This window comes from Plodia interpunctella, chromosome 8 (assembly GCF_027563975.2).
Source record: "Plodia interpunctella isolate USDA-ARS_2022_Savannah chromosome 8, ilPloInte3.2, whole genome shotgun sequence".
Taxonomy (NCBI): Eukaryota; Metazoa; Arthropoda; class Insecta; order Lepidoptera; family Pyralidae; genus Plodia; species Plodia interpunctella.
In genome coordinates, this window is record NC_071301.1 from 177,031 (window position 1) to 198,812 (window position 21,782).

The following is a 21,782-nucleotide window of genomic DNA, read 5'->3' on the forward strand; positions in this document are numbered from 1 at the left end:
GTGATTTGTGATCTTCAAGTGTCTGAAAGTATCATAGGTATCTATTATATTAGATTATGGAGATCAAGTATGTCATGCACACTCAAATGGTCAAACCGGTAGCGGGTTGATTTTGATTCATATATGTATTTTTTTGACATACTTGTTTTTTGGCATAACTTTTCAATAAGCATAATTATAGTTTAGGCTAATGTATTTTACCATAGTTTTGATTTGCATAAAGCATAACTAGTTTAGCAGTAGGTTAGCGTGCGGCGGGATGGCTCCATAAGCCGCCAATATGCTTTAGAATATTATGCTTAAAAATTGTTATGCTTATGGTAGCTATGCGTAAAAAAATTGTGCCAATTTAATATTGTGCGTAACTATTATTATAATAAGTCTTATTTTTCTTCGTAGCGTTTCGATAGTAAACACTAAATTGTTGCGGCCCAGAAATTACCCACCTTAATCGCGTTGTCGGTGGCAGCCATTAGGTCCTCCTGCATGCATTTGTTTGGACACACAGGGCATGATAAGTAAAAGTATGCCATGTTCAGACATAAAATTATATGCATAAAAATAGGATAGAAGCTCCGGGCGCAGTTAGTGTTTCATAATTCACAGCCCCATTCATGAGGGATTTTAAGATAAGAATAGGACGGATATAGGCAGGATGTTTTTCTGAATAATAAATACAATATTTGTTGTTATGCACTTTTATTCAAATTATGTTTGTTACAAAATAGATCGATATACAGCTGTAAAATATGATAAACATCATAGCCGCAGCACGCTTTGGTTAGAATGGTTTATATGAACCTTTTTAAAGCTTTGAATAGCTATAAATATCAGAAGATTACATTGATGTAAAAAAATACAATAATCTTATTTAATTAATGCAATAATAATTAAATAAGATTTTTACAAAAAGATCACAATTTAAACATATAAAAATCACAAAACAGGCAAAAAGTAATCACAATATTTTCTAAATACTAAATTATTTTCATATACTTAGTTTCTTAAATTAAAAATGGACTAGCATCAATTTGAGTCACGGTCCGGGGCCCCGACGACATTGTGCAGGCAGGCTCTACTGCCTGCCTGCACAATGTCGTCGTGTCCAACGAACCTACTCATACTAGCAGACTGACAAAAAGGATGCAGTATGTATAAACACTATCGCTGAGTTCGCGGATTTGGTTTTTCATTGCAGCTCTCATACAATTTCATTTATTTGCGTCGCCATCTGTTGAGTTCGCCGATAGTATGTAGGGGTCATAACAGAAAAGAAAATCAGATCGCATCGTGAGTCGCCTAGTGTTTGTTCCAGCCGACCTGCGGCTGAAGCTGCCAGCCTTTGGAGCGCCTCGACCTGCGACTACTGTTGTGTTCCCTGGCTCTGTCAACAAACATTCCTCGTTATGAGAGAATTACCGCAGGTTTCCGCTGTTAGAGCCCACCTTTCTGATGTCTGTTACGTTGTATTTGTAAAAATGGTTTAAGTTAACGAAAGTCACATTTATTTTGATTCCCTTTCTAAAAATTCGGTTGGTACTATGTACAGTCGAAACAATGAGTCCTAATGACATTACGGGTCAATAAAGTAACTATTTTTGGACTAACATTCCTAAATATCTGCAACATTGGATGACTAGCTAGGTTAGCTCAACCGTCGCCCACAGTCAGCTCCGATACAATAACTTACAGATAGGCAGGAGGGTCTGAAGGCATATAATCAGCTCCACTCAAAGGCCGCAGGCAGCGGGGTATGTTTGTTTTTGGTCCCATGCACGATCTGAAATTATAACATTATATTTAGACATCGTTCATGTACTCTCTCTTTCATGCAAACCTTCAAAGAAGAAGTAAGGTATAGGTTTGCTGCATAAATACTCTAGGTATGCTCGTTACTAACCTAATATCTTATTCGCTTCATTTGGCCTTTATTATTCGATGTGTACCTAGGCTAATTGTTTAAATCACAGATTTTTTTAAACACGAGAATACTATGAAGACCGTGAGAAATGGCGAGGAAACAGTAGGAGAGCGATCCCTATGGGCTTCGACTAGGGAATGCTCACAATCACATAAGCGATTACTTACAAAAGCAGTGTGCTTGCATCATTGGAGTTACACCTGGGGCGAGTTGTGTCGTAAGAACTCCGCGCCAGCGCGGCCAGTATCACGGACACGACCTGCAGCGCCACACACAGCACCAATAACGCTCCGGCCACACATAGCGGGATTACCATCGGCTTGCCAGGATTTATCTTCTGGACAAATGAAGTTATCTGTTGTGACGAGGAATCCTGTAAGAGAATAGGCAGATTTGTATACACGACAATATTAAGCTTGCTCTTGCCAGAAAAAGTATTCTAGATAGTACTAACGGCTACTAAAATCTGCAAGATACTGACAAGATACTGGGTACTATCTTGGATTGTTGTCAATATAAGTAATATCTTCAACGGATGCACTGAAGCTCCCTTTTCAATAAACGTTATTTTATTTGTTGGTGGCGAGCCGAGTTGATGCGTGAGAGAAAAAGGCTTTTGTGTATTTCTCTTCAAAAGAATCTCTGAAATGCTGTTGTTGAGGATGTAGAGCGGTTCCATTCTAGTGCGGTTCTATTCTAGTGCACACTCTACGTCCCTAGATCAGTACCTGATATACGTAGACGCAGTACAAGTGCCAAGCTCCCCACCCGGCCGCGGCCACCTCGCACACTACGAGCGCTGACATACCAGCGACGTACTGAAAGAATACAAATAAACAAATATCACAACTTCCAGGACTATCGTTCAAAGTCAATGTAAAACCAGACCAGTATTTTCTCGGGTGACGGATCTACTAAACTAAGAATAAGTTATTTTTTGTGAAGCTATTAACTACGAGGCGCGTTGTTGAGACACAACAAAGGAAGGACAATGATCATTAGTTCAAACGTTCAACGGCTAAGGGGCAAGGGCCCAATGCTCCTTGCGTCGACTGTCTGTGAAGATGTAATTTCAGATTAAATGATTTGATTTGGGCCCAAGGACATTGATTATACAAACCGTGATCATAATATTTCGGCGAACAGCGCTGGCGCCGAGACCAGCTTGCAGGAGGATCCCCAGCAGAAGCATCATCAACGAGCTCGCCGCCAGCGCCGCGGCCGGTAGCCGCACCACGGACACTTCAAAAGTGCCCAGATTCAACCACAACAAGGTGGCCGACGTCACCAGCCCCGCGCCCGTGTAAATCTATTAACAAAAACATGTATTCTTCATATGATTGATTAAGTACTAACAATTTACTAGCATTATACCGTGATTATACCTAAAATAGAGGCGAAGGCGGAGGCGGAGGCGCAGCCGCACAGCGCAGCAGTAGGCGGAAAGAGTGAAATTAAATTATTGGAAATACTAACCCAACTCATTATTATCCAACGCATTTTCCATATATATTTTATTATTTCAGCTTCCTTGTAAATTAATATCGTAAAACCTATCTAAGTCATCGTGGATTTCCCGTGTGCCCACAGCCACACACACACAACATTTAAACGCATATACCTATGTTATATACCTATCATGCTATGCTTATGCTATATTATCAGTTACGTGACAGCCATAAGCTTACGATCTCCACCAATGCATGATACAATCCTTACAATCACACTACTGAAGGGTTGATCTTTGGTTTTCGTAATATCATATGTAAGTATATCCTAAAATGATTAGACTCACCATCAACAGAATATTGACGTAAGGCAACATTTTAGCCAAGATTTTTAAAGTCTTCGATGTAACTATGTGTCCTACCTAAAGTTCTCACCACAACTACACAAGTACTTATTCAAGCAAACGTAATATCTCTCGTCCTGCACACGGGAGACGCAACAACGCACGTCCTCACATCTCCCAGATTCACTATAAATTATTAGTATTTTCAAAATTAAATTGGCATAAAATTGTTCACTAAATGAGCCCGCAACACGAACAGGAACACTGTCACACAGATAACAGTATTCCGGTCGTAGCACAAAAGGATAAATGTGCTGAAATCGACGTTTTGCTGGGAATCGTGAATTAGTCACTTGTTTACCTACAACTGTTTGTAATATTTATAATGTATTTACCATAAATAAAAGAAATATATGGTATTTAGGTACCTTAATTACTTAGTATTTTTTTTATAATAAGGTGAATTAATTTTTGATCAAGATTCCGATTGTCACTGTAGATATTTATCAATTATGATGATGATTCTGATGTTTTAAATGGGATGATCACTTTTATCTAAGTCTAGTGCTTTATTCCTCTAAAAACTCCCCAGTTTTACTAAGAACCTCCATTTGCGACCTTCCCAACTTCGACGTATTTATATCTCGAGTCCAAAGTCTTAACAGACACTGCAATGTATCTATTCATTCACTTATCTATTTCAATTCTTCATTCACAAATAGATTCTTGATCATCATCATTTTCAGCCTACATCAACCCACTGCTGGGTAAAGCCCTCCCTTTTCGCCGTCCTGTGCCAGTCTCACCTACCGCACCAAACAACGTCATCTGACCCGAGCGCTGGTGGTTTACCAACTGGTCTGTCCCACATATAAATCAGCTACTTGAAACTATTATGAACTTCACCTCATCATCCTGATAAAGAATACACATTGTTTGGTTCATTAAAAAAACTCTCAACATTGCCCTGCGTAGAGCACGTGTATTTGAGAAATTATTGTAGTTGTTGTTGAGTTGGTGAAATTCGGGAATCTAAAATGTTTGCTCTGTGAAGGTACACAGCAGGGGACAGGGGACGCACGACGTAATGTTGTATCTGTACTGTGTGGAACAGCGAAGGTCGGCTATGGTGTGGACACACGTCATACTCGTAATTTTGTGTTGTGAAATGAAACAAGTGAATACAAAAATATCACTTTATTGCTTCGTCCTTATGCTAGATAAACATTGTCTATGGTAAATGTCGGAACAACCATCGGCTGTGAGGCCCGGTGGGCCGTGTGCGTATCGCAGCTTATTGTCTACAGAGGGCGCGAGTCGCTAAGGAGGTTTAACAAATCGAAAGCCGGCAATAAACTGTTACCGGTTTCGGCGATTTCGACGTACATTTCTGGGTTTTCTTTGCAGTAATAAACAACTCACATACAAAGTACACGATGTACGCCCAACAGTGGGCTGATGATCACATGGTTTATTAATAATACCTAAATGCCATTAAGTATTGTTGTTTACTATCAGCTCACGAAGATGCGAGTACAGTCAGCTGCACATCAACCTATCCAAATTCATTTAAAATCGTCGGGGATAGAAGGATAACTTGATCTGCGGCCAACTGTATGACATAATATTTCCATCTGCTTCAGTGCATGATGCATTGTGAGTATGTACCATAATTTGTTTTATTTTTATCGCTACTATATAAAACTTCAGTCTGATGTTGAAATTGTGACTTGTCTATCGTAAGCTCCTTAACGATCTGAAGGCCTCGATGCCCGTAAAACATCTTCTTCGTACTTAATCCTATTTGGCACCAGATACAAAACAACCATAACTGGAAGGGAATGTACAACAAATATGCCGCGTGTCCGCGAATACAACAATATGGCAAACTCCCACGATCAAACGAATTGTCTAATAACTTCTAAAGCAATCACAGCGAGCTGGAGTCTCGGTCTTCACGTGAATCCCAAGGGATCATCGAGTAGTATAGCACCACAGGTCTCTCGGAGAAAGCCGTCGGCGAGGCCCGTCCTAGCTGAGCAACAAGCGCGAACGCAACGCGTTGTTATGTCAAATAAGATACGCGAGGAAAGTTTAACATATTGTATTGTAAAGAATTATTTTCTTTCTTTTCGTGTCAACTGCTATCACTGGTGTCAGATTTTATTCAAGTCACCAACAGGCATCCGCACTGACTTACATTTATTTATATGTATGTTGACTATATGGCGCATAATACAATCATATAAATATGTAAAAGCACACTAGACGGACTGCACTATGTGCGCGTTCTGTCGCTCACCTAGGACAACGGGACACCACGCTGCAGCGAAAAACAAACGGTGATATGAGTTACACTTACACTATCACTAAGTATTACAATCTTATATGCTAAAAAATTGTTACAATTTATCTACACACTAATAAAATATGGCAGTCTGTTTTCGTTTTCTACGGAACATATAGCAAGTTTGTACCTATGTATACAGACAGAATGCTTTAGCATTCGTACACCATGTCAACAGCAAGACTACGTATTGATCGGAACAATCCTCTCCATCATCAAACCGTGCTTCTAAAAGCAATTATATTTATCTTATTGTTTTTATCTTAATTATATATTTTGTCTTAATTTTGGCAGTAACGATTTGAGGCGATGTACGCCTGGGTCAAAACGTAGTCTCTCCAACTTTTCAGAAACGAACCAGGACAGCCCCTAAATGCTGACAAAAATGTCCTATACTAAGTATTTCAACATAACGCTTATAAATTTGTACATCTTACAAAAGGAATGTGAATACAATAAAATATTAGAGGAACAAATAATTCGTGTAAATCTCTGTCACTTATCTGACTTTCTAATGCCTGTTCAGATGAAAGGACATCATTGATAAAATGTTCAACCTGAGTATCTAATCTATCCTATACATAAATGGCTATAAATATTGAGATAAACGTTATCACTGATGTCATATCGCAGTTGCCAGTATATTGAGTATATATGGGAAAAGTTACAAGTCGGCATGGAGGATAAGAAGCGCAGCGGCAGGTGCGGAAGGCGGGGCGTGGAGCGGGGCGTGCGCATGCCGCGTGGCGCGGAACTGCGCCTGCACGGCGTCCCAGCGCGCGTCGCGCAGCACGCCGCCGCCGCGACGCCGGCGCCGCGGCCGACTGCGCGCCGCGCTCGCCGCACTCGCCGCGCTCGGCTGCAGGCCCGGGTGCCTCGGCGAGGCCGCCGCTGCGGCCTCCTCGTCCTGCAAAATACCGAATTACATTCGATATTAGCGTTAGCGGGCTATATGATCCAAATGCATCACATATATGTATAAAGATGTTAAAATTCCGAAAGATAGATGAATTCTTTATTGCACCATTTAAAAAAGAAACATAAATTGTAACTAGGTATTTTAATATAAATGAGCGCAAATATTGCAAAAACCATTTCTTCCAGCCAGCTTTTGTGTGGAAAGAGAAAGAAGTGAACCAAAGAGTTGCAGTAAACTAAGAGTATTTTAATACATTCTTTGCTGTTTTCGCGACCAAGCTAATGACCTCTATAAGCCAAGAAAATGCTAAGAAGCAAAGCAGCCACGAGAAGTACAATGGACCAAGAAAGAAACTAACCTGCTAGAAAATCTTGTCAATAATAGTGTACATGCTAAGGTTGGCCTTCCTGCGCCAGCCGGGCGGCGTCTCTTGCTGGCTGTCGTCGCTGTCGTCGTCGTGCGCGGGCGCACTCGCGGCGCCCTTCTCCAGCCGCTCGCCCGAGCCCGCGCTCGCGGCTGCGCTCGCCCGCTCGCGAGCGCGTCGCGACAGCTGACATGCTATCACGAACGCTGCGATCTGGAACGGAACACGAATTTCTTCCATAAATAGGGGGTATAGTCTTGCTCCTACACACAATGCTAAAAATCTGTAGTTTAAGAAACGGATTGTAAACCTGATGCTAATCGTTGCACCCACAAAGGCAAGAGAAACCTGCAGCATCACAAGCCAAATTATATTAAATAGAAAATGGGTACGTTAAAATTAATTAATAGCAATACCTACGTCATTCGCTGTTCCCACAGGCTGTTCCGTATTTTGAAAGGCACTGCTACAGATTTACTATTGACAGCACCGTGACAATAGCACTAATTGTAGCCACGATGCTGTGGCAGTGGCGAAGTACAGAACCGCGTGAGTGTTGTGCTAAAAAGCACGCATAATGAAGCAAGTGAAATCCCTACCTGAAGCACGAGACCCAGAAAGCCGAAGATGACGATAACGAACACGTTGTTGGGGGCCTTACGCTCCACCTCCTGCGAACAGAAACTCACTTATATTATCATCTTAATTATTAAATAACTTAACAAATGGCTCCGGAGAAAACAGTTAATCGCAAGAGAGACTAGTGCCATTTCTTCTAAGAGTAAACTAACGTTAATACTAAATCTATGGATCTGATACCCCTGCTTAAATTCTTAAATACCTAACGTTTCCTATAACTTAATTATATAGGTACAGGTTTTACGACTGCCGATGATGACCCATGCACTTTTCCAAGACGTGTCTGCTGTGGTAGACACAACACTATCGATTATGGTCCATAGTGTTTCTGAGTATCTTTATTTCATTACGACGACTAGTATTTAGATAACTTATTTATGTTTGGGAATAACTTAGAAATTATGTCCCAACACGAATTACGAAGTAAACATTAGTAAGTATAGCATTACAGACAAATCATTATATCATTGGTGTTTCTGTATGGAAAGTAAGTACTTAAATACTTACTAAGTGTATTTGAAACTTATCCTGAGGAATTTATTAGCATCGGTTAGTTGTGTTGTGACAATATCTATTAGTAATAGGTATTATAGATATTGACAGTATTGTCTGCGATTACGAAATCGCAGACAATATGGTTTATGATTAGTCAACATGGGCGCGTGTTTTTATATGATATACCTAAACATGACAGGAGGTATTCCTGGAATATACGTGTGTCACAATGTGGGCTGCTGACTAATGGTACCTACACATTACCTACATTGTACGTATCCACACTATACTAATGTACACCTGAAGCATGATAGTGCTTTTACATATGAAAATGACGAAATTATGAATGTCAAAACGAGTGTGACACATAGAGCCTCGTTCTATGAAGCAATGTGTGACGCCAGGATAATTGTGCTTCTTCAAAACTACTGTAATGATATTCAAGAGAAAAAGCAAAGTAACTGTGGTGATTCTGAAAACTTCCATCTGTTAGTTTTCATAAACCTATTATGAAAACTATAACTTAATGACGGCCAATTTAAGTTTAGGAGTAATTTTAATTAGGTTATAATAAATGATATAAAGTGTGACATACCAAAATATAAGTCTTCAGCCACTACATAGAGTTGGCATGCAAAAATTAAAAAAGTTTGAGTTATGTAGAGCAATAGGCATGTTGACTGTAACAATATAGTCAGTAGCTGCGCGTAACAGGGACATGGGGACGATCCAATCGATAGCAACAGCTGAGATGTTAAAGACATTTGACTTCGCGTCTTTATGGAAAGAGTTATAGCGTATTGTTTTCACATATTAAATGTTTTAAAACAAATTTTTCCTAATAGTATTATAAATCAACCATAATATAGACCTTATTATCGAGCTCAAATTTCATGAAAAATTCGATCAGACAAACTTTAGGTACATATTTTGCGATATTGTCAACATCCCCATTGAATCAGTAACAATGCGTGAGCCAGGTGTTCGGTAGGAGCTTGGATCAAACTAGGAATGATTGTTGGTGCTAGAATTATTACTTCTGAAGAATTTGATGAACACAAATACATTTTGACCTAGCTATTTTTACACATATGTTTTGTCGGAGTTCTTTGTTAGTGTAATCGCGTAAGGGATATAGTGTTAAGCCTGCATTTTTTTATTTTTCATAGCTAATTGAGTTATATGACCATAGGACCTGCAAATGCAAAACAACAGCATGTCCAAACTGTCACTAAATGTTACACCAACATTATCATTTAGAATGTAGATATTTGTTATTTCTTCACGAAAAAACTACTAAATGGATTTCAATGAAATTTGATACAATGAGTAGAATTAAACCTAGAGACAAGTATTGTTATCCCTTAATTATCAGGTTAGCTAGTTGAAAATTTTGTAATGACATATAGAATGCTTTCTCCGCTTTATCTCCTTTCTTGGATACACAATAATGATATAAGGCAGTTTTTTTTGTGTAAATCAAACGTGATTATCAATTGTTGCCCTCTGTTTGCAGTGCCCTTGCGCGACATTTGTACTTATATTTTCCCTGTGTACAAACTTGTGACTTTCAATAAATAAATATAATAGTTAAATGAATTTGAATAGTAAAATTTACCTCTAACATGTCAAGCACCGGTTCGACGACGTCCTTGTAGTTCCTGACGGCGAGCAGCGCAGGCTTGAAGTCCTCCATGAGGCGCATGCCCTTCCTGGCCAGCTCGGCGTGAGGGTCCGTCTCCCACCACTCCATCAGCGACGTCGCCATCCAAGCCCCGTACGCCACCTCGCTCACCGCCAGCACGGCCACGCCGACCGCGTACTGGAAACATTCATTCAAATTCTTATTTTATCTAATAAATGAAAATTTATGTTTTCCAAAATGCAGATGAAGAAGTCGCCCAACAAACTTTACTGCAGCTTTTTCATGAAGATGTTTTGACGAGTCTCCTCATCAACTCGCATCAACGTGTTTTAGTTTATGCACGAAAATTAGAAATTAATTTGTATTTGTTCATGTGTTACACAGGGCAAATAAATAACAAGCTATCAAATATGGGCTTCCGAGCTTCTAAATAAAACGTCGTTATCTCTTTATCTATTGGGACCATGTCTCCCACCTAAACCCCTTGCATCATTCTTCTCTGACTTCACCAGTCACTCACCAGCTTGAGGCATTTCCTGTGGTTCTTCCTCGAGCGACGCGCCGTGGCGGCCGCGGCCAGGTAGACCAGCGCCGCCAGCCACAAGCCGGCCGCCAGCACGTACCCCAGCGACACGTGGTACTGCGTCTCGCACAGGAACCGGAACCAGGAGTACGTGCTGGGGTCCCAGGCCAGGCGCGCGGCTGTCGCGAGCAACGCCCCGCTGTACATCTGGAACGACAGGCAGATGCTTACCAATCCTGCCGAAGGTGGTTCTCAGAGCGTTTCGACCGATTCGCTATCATTACAATTTTTCAAATATTTACAAAGACAAGATTTAATTTGACTACCTATATGAATTTAATAATTAATCTCTACTTTGGTAATTTTATGAATGATTAATTTTGGAAATGATTCCTTTTCGCGCGGGGCTCTTTCTAAGAAACATGACGTCACAAATGCTGCAATAGGTAATTCATTCGTAACATTCATAAATAAATGAACAATTTATTAAAACAAAATTAAAAAATATATGCTCAAATTTAACATCCAATAGTACCTATTCGATATACATACTTATTTGATCATTGTTTTCAACAAGCGTTCTTTGGACTTATAAAGCCCCTAGCTGTAGCAATTTAGCAACAACACACCGGCCGTCTTTGTATTTATTTTGATCAAAAGCAGTATATTTCGTAACAATGATTGATTGACCGCACACAGAAGGCTCTTTACTGACAAATGCTCAGTGAATGCAGTCACACTGAGCGTTGTGTCCCGGTAGGTAACATTCCTCCGATAAGGTGCAAGTGGTCTGTTCTGTGGATATGATTCATTAAATGACCAATACTATTTATTTCATCAGAGAACAAAGTCTATAGGTAACGGTGAAGTCATCCCAGCTGGGGTCGAGCCTAAGGATGCATAACTCGAGTGTTTATGCTTATATGCAGTAATTACAAGTAGGACAAACTATGTGGGAGCTATAAACATTACTCAAATACCTAAGTTAGACAAGCGCGTTTTTAGGGTTCCGTAGACGAATGGCGAAAACCGGAATCCTTATGGGTTCCGGTTTTCGCCATGCGGCTACGGAACCCTGAAAATCGTGAAGCGGTTAACAGGAATACATCTACTTACTAAGTTTCAATTGTGTAGTTCTAATAGTTTCGGAATAAAGTGGCTGTGACATACGGACGGACTCACAGATTATCTTTATAGATTCGTCATATCTGTGAGTTCGTCCGTATGTCACAGCCACTTTATTCCGAAACTATTATAAGAAGAGATTAAGTAGATGTATCTCTGTTGACCGCTTCACGATTTTTATACAAAAATAATAATATTAAAGGGGGGCCCGGTACATGGAATAGAAACTAAAAAATTTTTTTTTTCATCTAGCCTATACGTGCGAGATCACGTACATTGATTGAGTAGATAACGCATGAAAAGGTAACAAACATACTTTCGCATCAACCAATCTTCTTGAAATTTCGCATATATTTAAGAGTATAAAGAAGGACATAGGGCACCTTTCATTCCGGAAAAAACGATTGATCCCGTGGTATTTGCGTAAAACCTGTAAGTAAGTACTTATTGATAAGGCTCGCTAAATACTAATAAAAACATTACAATAAAAACACTAGATGGCGCTGCATGTATTTTAAATGCACTATGTAAGAAGCAAAAACTGTTCACGATGGCATTTAAGGGGACGAAGCCGTAAATAAATTGTAAATTATGTTTAAACGGCTACAGGCCGTCTATGAATAGATACATTTTATCAAATTTGATTTATTTCTTCGTATTTGCCCGTGTAGAGAGCGGACACATACCTACCAGTGGCGTCGAGACAACTAGACATTCATTTTCTCTACCAGTCCAGGAAAATAAATTGTTGTTCTGTCCATATAACTTATTACCAGAAGTAATTTCACTGACTTCTCAATAACAAGATTGTCTATATTCTGTGCGTCGATTACATTATAAATTATGTGGTTCTATATGTACTCTTTCAATCTATTTACTATAATAACAACCTATAATAGGTAAACCTCAACTGATTCAATATCTTTCCTATTATGTCACTTACTGACACTGACGCAGGTGACCTTGCATTATGCCGTAACAAAGAACATTGACCGTGAGATGTGGAGCAACAAACTCTCAAACTCAAAAAAGATATAGTTGTAGCACAGAAATCACCACATCAAACCATCCAAACAATAATTAATTTTGCCACTATTCCCACGTCCTAAAATGCATACAGAGAGTCTAACTGTTGTGTCAAATTACGGGTCAGATTCGGCGCGCAGGGAACGCAAATCGCAGGAACCTACTTAGCGCCCATATAGTCACAGAAGGCACCTTATTTTACAGTTTTTGCATTTACTTTTATAAAACTACTGAATTGCATAATAATGATGTGTTAACAACATTCGTAACAAGATTGGTAAGAATGTGACTTTTTTAAGAAATATTTGAAATTTGAATACATATTCGTCTTTATATGCTTGGTGATACAGGTTGCTAGTTACTATTTATCTCTAAACATAATTTCAGCCAATGGCATCCCTTCCCAAGGATGATCATCTTCTCAAAGAATCTCTCTATCTCTGTATGAGACTGGTTTGAGACATCACCTGATGTGTGTATTGTGTCCAGTCAATTATTCATAACGTCAATTGCTGCACGAAGTTGACTCAAACTTGACCGGAGGCGGCCAGCTGAGAACCTCGCAGTGTTTCCATTTCACGACAATTACCCGTATTTAAGGGGAGTTATACTTTGGCTACCTATATTTAGTTTATTTATTTATGTTTATTACATATCTTTGCAGACGATACAATGTACCAGTTCACTTTTGGGATTAAGTAGTTATGCTTTTCCATAATCATCCTTCGCCCTATTGTATGTCTCTTCTTCATTTGATTGATTATATGTAAATAATTTATGGCCAGTGACCAAAATTGGACTAGGTATTATCTTCATAGGCTCATATAAGTTTGTGTATTTCTCTTACGGTCTCTTTGTTACTCTTACGTTAGTAGATACGTGTCTTCATATCTTCGATACTGGGTTTGCGAGCTACACGGCGGCCTAAATTTGTTGCTCAAATCTTTACCTAAATTAAATTTGTATCGTTAGATAAGAGTTGCGTTTATAATCTAACCCGAGGCACCCTATTTCAGGAGCTGAGAGTTCTTTTTTACAAGCTTTTATTTAATGTCAACGAACTATTATATGTATATAAGTATTGTGGTTTTTCTTCATTTCCTCTGTTAGTGTGTTCTTGTGGGTTGAATCTAGCAAATTTTACCTTGTTTCCAGTGTACGATTGAATTGAAATTTACTAGATATTAGAGACACGAGACTGGCGACAGCAAGAATTATTGGGCTAAATTGTCGCGAGAGAGATTTTAGATGGCTACCATTGTTGAGCTTGACGAAACGACCACTAATCACGCTGTCGATCGTCAGCAAGACACTAGGTCATTCACCTCATCCCGAGCACGCCCGACGGATGCCACTAGTGATTCATCTTAAATTGCACCCACACTCTAACTATGCTTAATGCATTCACAACAGCGATGCGGAGAAAAAATATAATAAAAACTCTTCTTGCTAGTCACAAATCTTTTGTTGTGTTGAGTTAGTTTTGTAAGTTCTGAAGATCTGATATAAGTACTTACATTACCTACCTATCAATGATATTAAGAGCATTTGGCTGACTTCCTGGTTTAAAATTAGAAGCAAACAATTTGCAAACATACAGAATCGAGAATGATGTTGATTTAGTTTTTGTCTGAACGCTAGGAGAATACTAAACCAAAATCTTGATCCCACAAATTTTAGCACAAAAAGTGGTAAGTCACGGATCAAGTGAAATAAGCAGATTGATCTTAGGTATTTGACGAGGTCCAGAGCATTGACCCGAAAGCTCTGACTTGTGACGTCAACTGTGGCCGCTCATTTCATTTAATTGAATTTAATGTCAGGATAGGTTAGGCCGCCAGCTCATATTAAGTTACGATCGGCGTTATGTGGTTAAAACATGAAACACTAATACTGTGTGCAAGAAAAATATATACCTAACTAAACAGCAAGATACGCGACATGTAAAGACTACTTATTCAATACCTAGTTTCCTAAAAATCCCACGCGAGCAGAACTCCAATAAACAGCTAGTTCTTTATACCTACTTACGAGCTGTGACAAAACGCAAGATGTAGTAACAATTATATTATCTAAAGATCGCATAGTAATGATAATGATGAATGTACCAGGAAATTATTCATCGATAAAATCTACACAACTAGGTAAGGTATTTACTATACGACTACATACATGGCATTCCGCATCATCCAAATAAGTAAATACCTATATCGTAAATAATGAAAGGAATAATCAAACAAAGAATAGACACAATGCTAGTAAAAAATGTGTATTACAATGATTTCCATTAAAATGTGGTAAATCCGAATGACGAAATTCTTGGAATGTCTGCCTATAGATCTTTTTATTGCCAATGAAATATTCTATCGAGGACCACGTCCAAAGGTCAAAGGTGTGTCGGAGACAAGTCGCCGCCGCGGCGCGGCGCCTGAAAGTGATACAAAATTTTCTGCATTACCTATTCTTCATCATCTTCTTATTTTATTATCCGTATTTACTTCAGAGGTAAAAATATAGTATACATAATTACTAAGTAGGTGGATAATATCTAATAGAAAACGGTCGGAAAAGACATCCCAGTGAGCATTAAGATATTAAGTAATAGGTAGGTACGTTATTTCCACAGTCGTCCGTCAGAGGAACATGGGACGAACAAACTTTGTGAGGACCTTATTCTACCTCATTTGAATAGGTACCTTTGTAGAGCGACTTTTGAAACTCGGTAATAGGTACCTAGGCAACTCAAATAATAGGACATGCAAAATTTTAATTAATCATAGTTAATCCATATTTAACAGATATTCGCGATGATCGACAACAATGCTTGTATATGTCAGCTATTTGACACAACTATTCGACAATTGCAGGAGACCCGGGCCTCTGGCATGCCAACTCTGGACACGCGATATTTGAATATTTCATAGACTGGATCATTCACGCTCGTACAAAACACGCCACTGTGTACATCTGTATCATATTTTAAATGGAACATCAATATCAGAAAGTATAAAAAGTTAAATTTAATATCAATCTCTCTTCATAGTCGTTTTCCTCATGGTCATGGTCATTACGTGGAATGAAACACACATATCAACTTTCATAGCACTATTAATGGAGTGATTTTGCCGTTGCCTTCTAGCAATAATAAATGTAAAACTCTGCCTACACCCCGATAACAATTACATAGATTGAATCGTTCAAGTGTGTTTATTTCTCCAATACAAACTTAAAGCCAATCAATTCTATGTAATCAAGTTTATCTCCGCATGTGAAGAAGAAGCAGGAAACTTTACTTAATTATGCATCACTTGATGTGATGCATAATTAAGTAAAGCTCGAAAAGAAAGGTTTGAGTTATTCATTAAATCTCTTGGACCAAAAGCAGTCTTTCAAAATGATTAAAATATTAAAAGTACCAAAATAAATATGCATGAAACGTTCGTGCCATCGGTTTTACGAGAATTCTTATGCAAAATATTTAAACCTGTGTACAATGAAACGGTTCTGGGTATCGATGCAGCTCGGTTAGTTCTCAGAAGTCCAATAAATACGTCCAGCGGTGGGTGTCGCATGCGCAGGTTCCGGAATAACCGGCTTGGTCAGGGAGACGTCAATCTTACGTCGATGATGTCGTGGTAACGGGAATTTGAATCGTAACGCAAGTAAATTACAAGTGAGCCACGTGTATCATCAAATTTTATGGCTGCCTCTTTTTATTATAGATATTTTGAGTTTATATCTTTGAGTATGAGTAATCTCTTAGTAGGTAGCACTCTAACACATGCATGCAGGTGTATGTTGTCACTTCCCAATGATGGTAGAATATTAGAATTAGGTCTAGTCTTCAAAACAAATATCAATTACATTTTTGCTGATTGCAAAGAGACCTGAGAATACCCTGAGAATATCACATTTATTCTAGGCGGTGGTCAAGGTGCATCGAATGAGGGGAGCGACAAATGCTATTTTAAGTGAATTGACTGCAGCCTTCGGCAGTAGCTCTCCGCCGAGTGCATTATGTTGATAATTTACACTATAAGCCATCAAATAGTATTTTGTCTTTTAAATATCTTATATTTATGAATATGGAAGAATACAACGACAAAACCCAAAAGGATCTTAAGTGGCTTTTAGATAAATGTCCAAAAAAAAACAAAATTCCCGTGCATCATATCGTCTCGGTCGGTACTTTGTCTAATAAGCCGTGTGAGTTATTCAGATACGGTTTAACAATGGACGTATAGAAAAAGTTTACAAAAAGCAAGCAGTAGTGTAAAATATATAATCGAAATAAATTTTTATTGAGCAACATCTATTGTTTCGTTTCGAAGTGTTCCAAGCAGCAGGGTGAAGTTGAGGTCAAGGTACAATTGATCCTTCGCCACAAATTATATAACGTTTGGTACGTGCTTCTCCGACTTGCCACAACAGGTGTTTAAAAACTGCAGCTTTGTGTTGGGCACGTCCGTGACTCTCCAACCGAACTATTACCAAACACCTGCTGCCAGAGCTGATTGGATTGACTGCTTGCATTGCTATTTCTACCCATGCCCAATCTTCCATCCTAATTCGCAGTATCTACTAACAATTTTAAATTTGAATATTGTTAAAGTGTTGATAGGTATAAAACGTTCGACGTTTTATTTTAAGTAAACAAACTGCGAACCTATACTGCTGAGACGTATGGGAGAGGGTAGAGAGCATGGTTGATTTTGGCATTGTCTCGATAGTTTACATAGTAATATAGTTTCATTCAATATTAGCTTAGTTATTAGCTTATTTCATTCAGCGATATTTTTTATACTAATTGTTTTATATTAAGTATGAAGCAAAGATAATATATACGTCTAATCTATAGGAGCATTTGGCGTGACTCAAGTTAGTTTAATTAAAACATGTTCTATCCGTGTCCGTTTAGATAAAAGTTATAGCAACAAGAATTAGTGCGCTGGTACCATAACATAGATTATGCAGATGTCACAAATATTTTTGTGCTTTCTCAAATTCGTCAAGAGGAGCTTATTGTGTAGGCAGAGCACTACACGCGTAGAATGAGTTGAAAGGAGATGAGATGACTCGCTTACTCAGGTTAGGTGAACAGATAAGGGGTGACTGGGTTGCTTGTATCGCGTTATCTCCGGTCACTGGAGGTTTCTCAATGCAACGAACCACTGTAAAAACAATATATCCATCTTTTCCACTATGTTATGTGTTGCTTCATTGTTTTCCGATAGTTTACTCATTAACGTTTAGTAATAATTCTACATGTATTTTACATAATTACACATACAAAAAGATTTAAAATGTGTTATGTTTGAGTTAACAACAAATGTCCTTGTTTAAAATTGGTGGGATGTCTGCTCTTTTAAACTTACAAGTTAGATGTTCCATCATTTTACAATCCACATAATATTTCGTCACGTTTACTTAGGAAATAATTGCCTAGGTCTATAAGTCTAGGTCTACTCAAGAGAAAGAGTAAGTGTGCCAGTCGTTTGACTGGCAAGACCATTCGGTAAAAGTACTGGAAATAGTTTTTATTTTGTAAGGAATTAAAAGTGACAGACATTATAAAACCACAATTCATATACAGCGTTTATCATTCGTTTTATTTCAGTTTTTGAGGTACCTCAAAAACGGATCGATCAGTTGGATCAAAAGAAAATATATTTTGTACAATAGTATTATTATTATGTAGTGAGTAACATTTGCACATTGCAATAAATGTCCATTGTTACAAGTTAAGCAAGAGTTTTGTTTGACTCGGATTACTCAAGCAGCAATCTTTACTTGCATCGCACCTGAGAACGCGGATGCACATGCATATTGTAACACTATCACATAGCTATCATAATCCATATGTTGTCGAAACCTTGTACATGGAAGAACCGCCTTAAAGATCTCCAATTTTTGATGAGAAACAGGAAACAGCACTATGAGAAGGTCGGCGGTCTGCCTTTCTTTTCAACTCTTCTCTCATGGGTCTGCTGGAAGAAATTTCATTTGAAATAAGCAGTATCTTTTTATTGGCTTTCCTATATACTGTCTGAATTTTTATAGTATCTCATGGAGTACCTACTAATTTCACGGGATAGGATTTTGTTTAAGGTTGCCCCAACCTTGTTGTCACACAAGAATGACGTCAATTTAGTATTGTAGGAGCAACAGAGTTCGCTCTCAGGATGCAAACTGACTATTTGCTTTCATTATAACGTTTTTCCGATCCACGTTTCGCAGGCCTCATTGATTCCATTTTTATCTGTTCACAAATTCCGAAGAATATTTTTTTTTTACACGGTTTATATAGGGATATATTGGTTCAAGTGTGTGATAATATTGAGATTGAAAAGATTGATCAAAATTTACCAGTCTTTTTACACAGTTGTTGTTAGTAAAGCACTATTTAATAACTATAGAGACATGATTATTAGTTCATGTTAGCAGAAAGAAACCGTGGTCGTATGTCAAGCCATTGTTGAAAAAACATTAATTCGATGGAGTAGGGACGGGATTCTTCATCTTAGGTATATTGTCAATTGAAGCGTGTGATAATGATGCAACGAAATGCCAATGAATTGCGATCCCTTATAGCTCGCAGTACATCGGAAACCATGCAATTACTGCTTTAAATGTAGCTTCGTACAGACAAATCTCATTAGAGCTACTTATTACACTTTCTGCTACGTCATGTTCGTATCAACTAAAATTAAACTAACGTTTTTGAATAAGAGCATAGATAAAATCATCCATCAATCAGCGTCCAGTTTCGTTCCGTTCCCATTCCGCCGTGCTACAAAACTGAGGAAGGATATGAAGTTGGTCTCCAGTTTGAAGACTACTAAGCACAATGTCTAGAAACTAAAAGATGAGTATCTCGTTAGAGCACTGCTAATCTGTACTTATGCGTTAAGCACAGATTAGTAGTGATAACCAGTAACCTAACTGTGTTTGTTCTTGTTATACCTATCCTCCGCTAACGAGTAAATAGCGTTCAAGTGTACATAATGAGCTTGTATCAATACTCTACCATTTCCACACACTGGTTTGATATTTGGCTAAAATTAACGATCTATTAGTATTATAGTCGTTTATGTAAGCATACTTTTATTTGGTTCGTTTATTCGATTGTTTGTGTAGGTATTTGTTCCGGTGAATCCGAGGTCATGGCTTCACTTCATGATGCGATATGAATTTGATAGACCTTGCAAAGATAAACATATGAGTAGTTTACTCGTGTGTTGTAAATCTGCATATCGTTAAATTTATCATATTTATATTATACTAAATAGTACTATAAAAATTTTCCTTTATATTCAAGTAGATTGCTTTAGTCAACAGCAGATAATAGCATCAAAATGATTCACTGAACGATAACAATCCTGGATTAGATAGACTGAAGGAATATGAACTTAACTATCGTCATTATAAAGGACATAATGTCTCGTACCGGTGCTTCATGCTTTGTGTCCGGGCCCGCATAGTTTTGGATACCAGGTAAGCGTGTAGAGGGGTGCATCCAACGTTTTTTCGTCTAGCAACTAATGCACGCTGTAACGCAGCCGGTTTTTTGTGCGCATGTTATGTAGGTTAGGTATAAATTTTACGCACGTTCCTTGTAATATCAACATTTAAGAGCATGTTTGGAGTTTACAAAGTAGTCCCATTTATTTCAAGACTTATTATGCATTGTGGGCCAATAATACCAATATTGGTCAATTTAGACCTTTTCTTTTGGAAGTAGTTAACATAAATCAGTAACTAAAATAGGTTAAAGTTGGATGGTCTTTTTACACAGTTGTTGTTAGTAAAGCGATATGGAGTAGAGACATGATTATTCGTTCAAGATAGCAGAATGGAAACCGTGATCGAATTCCAAGGCATTGCGGTGTTGTGGGACAAAAGACCAACTCGATGGAGGTCGGCACATAATTTGATCCTCAACGTTATTATCGACATCGAACACGATTTGAGGTAACGAGTACCTACATTGATACCTACCTACTAGGTAGGTACAATACAATACAGGCACCTACATACGTTATTGCTTTACATTATAACTGAAGTTCGTGCTCGGAACGTATTAGGTAGGTAAAAATAAATTAGTTTAAGTAATTAGAAACATACTAAGTGTAGAAGTGTATGCTAAACTCCAGCTACAAATAATAATGTCCATGTAGTATGTACCTATATTTTAAGTTAACTTCTTACCTTGGGTACATAAAATGGATTCTAAAAATATTAATGAAATTAAAAATTATAGTAACTAGGTAGGTAGGACCAATAATCTGTTTTCTGTATTCTGTAGATTTGTTTTTGTGAATAATACAGTCTTAGGATAAACAAAAATATTACTAGTTATACCTATTACGGATGTGTTAGTGTTAATTTAATTAACCGTATTTCAACCAGAATTAGCCCAAACAATGTTCCTTTCATCGTATTGTAGATAAAGATTTGTTCTAAGGAGGGTTCCCGAAATCTGACAAACGTCGATACTGACCGCGAAGGCGATGTTGATGAAGATGAACATCTTGTCCTGAGTGCAGAGCTCCCGGGCGCAGCCCATGTCGTCAGCTGAGCGCGCTGGGCATCCGATCACTGGCACTGGCACATGTCGCGTGGACGCGCGCGCTCCCCCGCGCGGCTGGTAAGGCACTGACGACGCCCGCGAGCTTGCAACCCCAGCCCAGACCCTCGAAGCTCGATGTCAACAAACCCCTCCCACCGGGGAAACTCGGTCAAGAGCGAGCGCGCGAAACGTTGCACTTCATCATGTCTAATTTATTATCCTTCGGATAAGATGCTGACTAATCTGCGAAAGATAAAATAAAATATGTCGGCGTCTTCTCCAGCTTTCTAATCAAATCATACTGTTAAAGTCAGTCAAGGCAGCGGGATGATTTATTTCAGAGCCGTGTATTCATTACCACATCTTTCAATCGACATTATTCAAATGTAAGTAGGTAATAAGGACCTAATTAGGGTT

The 21,782-nt window shown here is 38.5% G+C and overlaps 2 protein-coding genes and 1 long non-coding RNA gene across 5 annotated transcripts; 1 reads left to right on the plus strand and 2 right to left on the minus strand.

Annotated features, from left to right (window-relative positions):
* Positions 1 to 682: 682 nt before the first annotated feature.
* On the minus strand, positions 683 to 4,012 carry LOC128672062 (uncharacterized). Of its 2 annotated transcripts, none has more exons than XM_053748957.2 (6): positions 3,717 to 4,012; positions 3,042 to 3,230; positions 2,650 to 2,739; positions 2,089 to 2,294; positions 1,691 to 1,780; positions 683 to 1,384 (listed from the first exon to the last, which is right to left on the minus strand). In XM_053748957.2, the coding sequence occupies exons 1-6, from the start codon at positions 3,744 to 3,746 to the stop codon at positions 1,300 to 1,302; spliced, it is 690 nt and encodes a 229-aa protein (XP_053604932.1). In that variant the 5' UTR covers positions 3,747 to 4,012; the 3' UTR covers positions 683 to 1,299. The 2 variants fall into 2 exon arrangements, with proteins under 2 accessions (XP_053604932.1, XP_053604933.1); XM_053748958.2 differs by lacking the exon at positions 3,717 to 4,012 and adding an exon at positions 3,398 to 3,637.
* Positions 4,013 to 4,895: 883 nt separating this feature from the next.
* Positions 4,896 to 21,464, minus strand: LOC128671888 (uncharacterized). 2 transcript variants are annotated; one of them, XM_053748711.1, is made up of 6 exons: positions 21,297 to 21,464; positions 10,643 to 10,852; positions 10,096 to 10,299; positions 7,943 to 8,014; positions 7,338 to 7,556; positions 4,896 to 6,967 (listed from the first exon to the last, which is right to left on the minus strand). In XM_053748711.1, exons 1-5 carry the CDS (start codon positions 21,360 to 21,362, stop codon positions 7,341 to 7,343), a joined length of 768 nt encoding a protein of 255 aa, XP_053604686.1. In that variant the 5' UTR covers positions 21,363 to 21,464; the 3' UTR covers positions 4,896 to 6,967; positions 7,338 to 7,340. The 2 variants fall into 2 exon arrangements, with proteins under 2 accessions (XP_053604686.1, XP_053604687.1); XM_053748712.1 differs by lacking the exon at positions 21,297 to 21,464 and adding an exon at positions 11,198 to 11,357.
* Positions 12,728 to 13,878, plus strand: LOC128671889 (uncharacterized). The gene is made up of 2 exons (XR_008404887.1): positions 12,728 to 13,073; positions 13,184 to 13,878. It is a non-coding gene; the product is annotated as an uncharacterized LOC128671889 (long non-coding RNA).
* Positions 21,465 to 21,782: the final 318 nt, after the last annotated feature.

Bases quoted from the DNA above. Each gene is read 5' to 3' on its own strand.
- LOC128672062 (XM_053748957.2), bottom strand. From the start codon at position 3,746: ATGTTGCCTTACGTCAATATTCTGTTGATG. The intron at 3,231-3,716 runs GTGAGTCTAATC...TTTTGTTAATAG, and splicing joins ACGTCAATATTCTGTTGATG to ATTTACACGGGCGCGGGGCT. The intron at 2,740-3,041 runs GTTTGTATAATC...GTATTCTTTCAG, and splicing joins GCCGAAATATTATGATCACG to TACGTCGCTGGTATGTCAGC.
- LOC128671888 (XM_053748711.1), bottom strand. From the start codon at position 21,362: ATGGGCTGCGCCCGGGAGCTCTGCACTCAGGACAAGATGTTCATCTTC. The intron at 8,015-10,095 runs GTAAATTTTACT...TTCTGTTCGCAG, and splicing joins CGGTGCTTGACATGTTAGAG to GAGGTGGAGCGTAAGGCCCC. The intron at 7,557-7,942 runs GTAGGGATTTCA...GTTCCGTTCCAG, and splicing joins TTCTGGGTCTCGTGCTTCAG to ATCGCAGCGTTCGTGATAGC.